Here is a 6,372-nt window from a genome sequence, read left to right as displayed (position 1 = left end):
TTATTTTGAAAGTCAACAAACTTATTATACAAGATAAATTTTTATGTTGTCATGCATGGATCTTTTTCTCATATAAATATAAGTCATTTTTTGTTAGTAAAATTTGAGATCCCACACTACTAAAAAAATCCTATTTTACATCGCACACTCTACGTTGGTCATATGAAACCCGTCGTAGTAGTGAACGCGGTGGCATTTACGTAAATATATAACTATTTTATGTGCTGAATGTACTGTACAACGTCGTTTGTATGAAACACCGTCTTTGTATCGTGGGCAGGGGCATTTTGGAACTTATCTAAGACGGTGGCTTACTAGACACCGTCGTTGACCTAGTAACCTACAAAGACGGTGTTAGATATACACCGTCGTAAAGACTGTGATTTATATACTTGGGCGTACCTCCACAAAGGTATTGTCTGACGAAACCAAAAGCTCCCGTCGACTGTGTCCCTCTTTACCACCCTCACATTGTGCCCTTTCCCTGACATTGTCGCGTTTGCCGACCTCCGAACGTCGTGTTGGTCCCACCACCACCACATTGCCGAAGTCGTTCCCCTTTGAGTGGTGTCGCCACTTGCAACTGTCCGTCAAGGTAAGATGTTTTTGGTTTTTTGTTTTGTATTGCTTGAAGAAGTGATAGTATTAAGGGTTCACTTGCAATTGTTGAGTTAAAGAAGTTTTGTATTACTTTCGCATTTGGTATACCTAGACATGTATTGTGTGTTTAGGGTTTAGCCCCTATGCTAGGCATTGCAAGTGTAACATCTACCTGGGCTCCCATAGTTTCTTAAATCAAAGCCAGTCGCCATTTGGTATACCCAGTGCATTTGTTCAAGACCTAGCCCATCCAACTCTCTGTGTGTGTATTTCTGCTTCCTGTTATCAGTATGCTAGCAGCTTCCTTTTCAGTAGAGTGGGCGTACATGTATTGAGTGCTAGATTTGGTGTGCTTTTTCCCTGTGTTTTGATCCCAATGGCCTCTGTGTTTGGATCCCAAGCTTATAAAGAGACATAAAATAAAGGAACAGAGGGACCGAATGTTTGTGGGAAAGAAGGGTCTGGTGCTGCCTTCTTTTGGTATAGTCCTGCATCTAGATGTATCCACTTTGATCTAGGACCATGGTCCACACTCTATACTACTCCATAATAACAAGGTCATTGCTTGCGAAATTTGTATAAGATTTTTAATTTGTAAAAATCAGTTCCTTTAGAACAAGAGCATGATTAATTCCGTGTAACAAATTGTGTTAGTTAGTGGGAGAAGGCTTTCTTGTTGTTGATGTGGTTCTGATTTATTATGATGAAATAAACTGCTTCTCCTGCACCTTAGCTAATGATAGTGGTAGGTTTATTGGCTAAACTTAGGTTTGTGGTGCATTTGAGGGACTTTGGCGATGTATTTGTTTTCCCAAATACAAGTATAATGGAGGCATCTATGGTGACTTTGTTTCTTTGCATCCAACCCTGAAGATAGCTGAGGAAAGAACCAGTGCAGTTGGATATGTGGTAGAGTGTTTGGGATAGGAGAAGATTCCAGGTATACGGAACGAGGTATCAATTATGATATGTATAAAATATTTTGATTTTTGCCATTCTTCTATGCTTTTCTAATGCCTAAGTACCTAACTTATGTTTTTTGTCCATGTTTTACAGCTTTACCCTGTGACATCATCATTCAGCGCACGCATTTTGTTTTCATTAGAGCATGCTGCAGCTCCTTATTTTCGCATAAAGGTACATGGGAATATCTCTGGTTATTTCATTACCAAACTTGCTTTTGAATTTTTTGTACTTATTGCAAATGTTTGAATTCATATATTCAGATTCGGCTGCGTGTACACTGTGAATTCTGCCCAGGCCTTGTGCTGTTATCATATTTTGTGCTCACATCTTTTCTTCTAAAGCATGTTTAGCCACAATTTATTGTTTTGGTAGAAAATCATTTTCCTCCTCACTTAATTTTGTGTATAAACTATTCCATGCCAAATAAATTTCATGGTAAAAACTTTCAAACAAATAAGTCAAGTACTATTCACTGTCAAATTGATCTTGCTTTAGTTTTGTGGAATGGAATGTTACCAATTTGCAATCTTAGTGTTGGCATCATTTTGAAGTTAATTGATGATTTGTCTTCAAGAAAATTTGGCACAACCACACATTATTTGTTTTTCAACATGTTTGAGTAATAGGACTAGTTCAGAATTGGAGTCAAGAAATAGGAAATATATCACTGGCACTTCCCAAACCCCTATTTTTGTATCAGGAAGATACAAGAACATTGATGTAAGTGAAGAATACAATGAAAGTATTTTTAATACCCTGTTCCTATCCTTATGCTTCCTACTATAAACCCTCTTGATAGGTATTTTACTTGCAAAATGAAAATTAATTGGTTTTTCTGTCTTGGGGTACAAAATAAAATGATTTTAAAATATATTCCTGCAGCAGTTAAAAACCAACAACTAAATGAATCAGCATGTGTAATTAAACTAGTAATGAAGGAACTTTGAGAATGGTTATTTTGCAAGCCATTCCCAATATAAATAAAAAGAAAAAGGAAAAACAAAACACTCAGTCCACATCCAGTATCAATGGCAGTTCGAATGGTTCCATCTTTCATTTCAGGGATCAGATCTTGCATTAAATGAACATATTTACCAATACCATTGGGGAACATAGTACCCCCACCAAGAAAAATGAATTTCTCCCCTTCCTTTTTCAACCAATGTTGATTGGACTTCTGCTTGTTAATCCACTCATTTGGAACATTGCTGAAATTAGACATAACAGAAAACATGAAGGATTGGAAAACTATCAATTAAAGGGAATTTAAATTAAGCGAACTTTATCTTGTTAACTTATAAGACATAAATTATACCTGTACCAGCATTCATCTATGCTCTTTGGCCATCTAATTGGAAGCTTATATCCATCCGGGGGAGGAACTAAGCAGTCTTTCCTCTCCAATTTTGGAGGGCAATGGCGTTCCAAGAAAGTATGCCGATAGGAGATGTACTTCTTCCATCTCTGAAAATTTAAGCATACTTAATCAATAAGGAAACATTCTTCTATAAGTCCTATAACATTAAAAAAAATAGAGAGACTATTATTAGTAATTTTACCCTTGGATTTGTGCATGGAGTGTAATCTTGAAAGTCAATGCTGCATTCAGGATAACTGATGTATTTAATTTGCAGAGGAATTATTGATGACTCCTTGTGGGATTCAATTGATTTCGCACTGTAAATTGACAAAAATATGTCCTTCTCAGAACAAAAGATTATACCCATATAGAAAGAAGATCCACATAGCACCACAAATATGATTGCCATAGGGACAATCCTGGTCTTGTCAGGCTGAGTGACTGGTTTTCCATCTTGATTGTTCATTGTCCGTGAAATAATCAACTACCTGTACAAAAGCAATAAACTCAACATCAGGAATATGAAAGCATACTCCCTCAACTCATATATCTTGTAAAGAATTATATACCCAACAATTAAAAAGAATCAAATTCATATCTCATTGAAAATAATTAGTTATCAACATTTATCAAACATAGATAATCACTAACAAAATAGGTCACTTGGAACTCTCCAACCACCTGGCAAGAAATCGAGTTTCTGTTATAGTTCTGTTTCACCCCAGATAATAATGATTCTAATAATAGTTTAGAAGATGTTGGAATACTGAAATAAAGGTGAAAATAGTATCGGTTTCCTATCTACTACAGAAACCAAACAAGCATATATCAGCCATGCACTATGGCTCATTCAACTTAAAAAAAACACTTTATGATAACGAAATAAAAAGTGACTAATCCTTAGAAAGAATGAGAAAATAAGGAAACTAAGAAGAAAATTTAAGATATGATAAAACATTTTTAGATATTTTCATATATTCTAACAAATTAAATGAGAGAACATTGTAATTTAAGATTATTTGATGGAAAAAGAAGTGTAATTTAAAAGGGGGGAAACTATAAAAGTAAAATTGAAGAGGTTTGCATAGCCTAACTTACTTGACCACTGAGTGATGGATGTATTACTGTTCCAAATATTAAATTACCAGTGGGGTCCACAAGGTCATATATAACTTCTGCTACAACATTTACACTACTACATAAATGACATTTTAAGTCGGTTATATATGGCTTTCTAAGGCGATTTTGAACCGTCGTAGAAAGAGACGTCGTAATATGAACTGCACTTATTACAACGGTTATTGACCCGTCGTAGATAATAGTGTTTTCTAAGACGGTTATTGGATAACCGTCTTAGAATGTTCCCTTTTCAAAGGCGGTTGCACATGCTACACTGTCTTAATATGTCTTCAGAAACATGCAAATTCTAAAATGGTTATTCAATGACCGTCTTAGAAATGTCCACATTCTAAATCGGTTAAAAGAGAACCGTCGTAGTATGTTTAAGAAACTAAGACGGTCATTCTTATAACCGTCGTAGATAATTTTTTTTGTATTTTTTGTGATCTCTGGTATCCTTTAAAAGTTGTTGCTTTTAATTATAACACACAATTTGAACTGGTGCAAAAACACAATTTAAACAATTATAAAATCATTTAATTACACAGTACTCATAGGAATTAAACAATTATGATGCAAAGCTCACAAAAATGCCTAAGAAGACAATAAATGAATTACAAGAAGACCAACTTTGCTTCAACCCACAAGTTACCCTCAAAACATATAATCTATGACAGATTAAGGCAAGAAGACAACCTGTATCTCCCGTCTACGTAATTCTTCTTTTCTTGCTTCTGATCTTGAACTTCTTTGCACCTCAAAGATGATGGCAGCTCCTACAACCTAAATAGAACGAAATCGATGATGGCAGAAATCTTGATAGATGGTATAGATGAAAATTTTGTAGCATGGGTCCTATAAGAAACATAATGGAAATAGAATGGATTTGAACATATCAACCAAAGACCATGTGAATAATTTGACAGACTTTTTTTTTAATTGCCATAACTTTGATTGTAGAGAGGTTTTTTACACTCTCAAATAATATTATAATCACTATGCACTCCCTTAAAAGTTAAAACATCCTAGCATTAACCAGACCTTAATTTCATACCACAGTTGTAAATAAGAAGCAAGCTCAAATAAGTGATGTTTGGGCAATGAATTGCATGGCCATTTGTTATTGATGAGCTCAAACCTATTGGCCTAAGGAGTCTCTGCACAAGCTGAATCTATTAATCCAGTTCCCAATACCTTATGCATGGAACCAATACAAAAACAAGAGATCTCTGGTCCTACCACGTAAAAACTAAGCAAAAGCAAGAGATCTAATAAAAAACAAATCACAGCAACGCAAATGGCATAGTTTCTCATCCATTAGTTAGTTAATACAAAATGCTAGATAAAATTGTTGAAGCCATTGGAGTTTAACAAAATCTACGGATCAATGGTATAAATAAAAATTTAACATTTTCACTTATTTTAATACAGTTTATCAAAATTAAAAATATTAAAAAATTTATTTGTGATATATTATGCCACAAAAAAAATTGATTAATAGTAGTAAAAGTTTTATTTTCTTTGTTTTCACAAACAAAAGTACCTTGCTTTTAAATGTGTGGATTCACATACAAAATGATCGGTTGAGGGTAAACTTGCCTAGAAAACAGATAAACCATGGGTTTTATTTTCATCTACCTTGAAACAATATTCTCCTCCTTCGTCTTTGTATCCTCACCAACACTTCTTAATATCAATTTTAGTCCTGCCAATACAATCAGTCATTAATGATCTCCTTGGTTTAACAAATACTAGGAGCACTCTGTATTTTGATTAATAATAGTAAAATTTTTATTTTCTTTCGTTGAATTTTATTTTACATATATATATATATATTTAATCCTTCCTTACTCCTAAGTTTTTCTTGATTTTTAACTTTAGGTTGCAAGAAGGACTAATAACAAATTTCTTATTAAGCCCAAAAATTAAATTATACAATATTAAATTTTGGAACTAAAAGAAATTCAATAAAATATATACGGTTAAAAACATATCTTATCCTGTAATTAATTATCAAAATAAAATAATTTAATCTTTACGTTGCTGTCTTAAATAATCTTTAGAAATATTAAAAGACAACTATTTTAGGATTTGAAATTTTAAAAACTAAAATTAGAATAATTGACTTCTTAAAAAGATGTTTTGACTTTAAAAAATATATTCACAGGTACTATGTGAACTTTTTTTTATTCATAGGTAATATGTGAACTAAAGAAAAATCATATAAAATATAACTTTTAAAATAATTATTATATATATTAACAAATTTATCGGTATATTTTAAGTAAAACAGTGATAATAACTACACCTTTATGTCATTTTCACGT

The 6,372-nt window shown here is 33.2% G+C and overlaps 1 protein-coding gene across 1 annotated transcript; it reads right to left on the bottom strand.

The window, feature by feature from the left end:
• Positions 1-2,429: 2,429 nt before the first annotated feature.
• On the bottom strand, positions 2,430-3,392 carry LOC106799294 (probable methyltransferase PMT20). Its single transcript, XM_014777492.1, has 4 exons — positions 3,126-3,392; positions 2,882-3,030; positions 2,568-2,774; positions 2,430-2,442 (listed from the first exon to the last, which is right to left on the bottom strand). The coding sequence occupies exons 1-4, from the start codon at positions 3,390-3,392 to the stop codon at positions 2,430-2,432; spliced, it is 636 nt and encodes a 211-aa protein (XP_014632978.1).
• Positions 3,393-6,372: the final 2,980 nt, after the last annotated feature.

Source organism: Glycine max, chromosome 7 (genome assembly GCF_000004515.6).
Source record: "Glycine max cultivar Williams 82 chromosome 7, Glycine_max_v4.0, whole genome shotgun sequence".
NCBI classification, from domain to species: domain Eukaryota; kingdom Viridiplantae; phylum Streptophyta; class Magnoliopsida; order Fabales; family Fabaceae; genus Glycine; species Glycine max.
The sequence above is the reverse complement of the archived record's forward strand: the minus strand, read 5'-3'. Positions and strand labels throughout refer to the sequence as shown.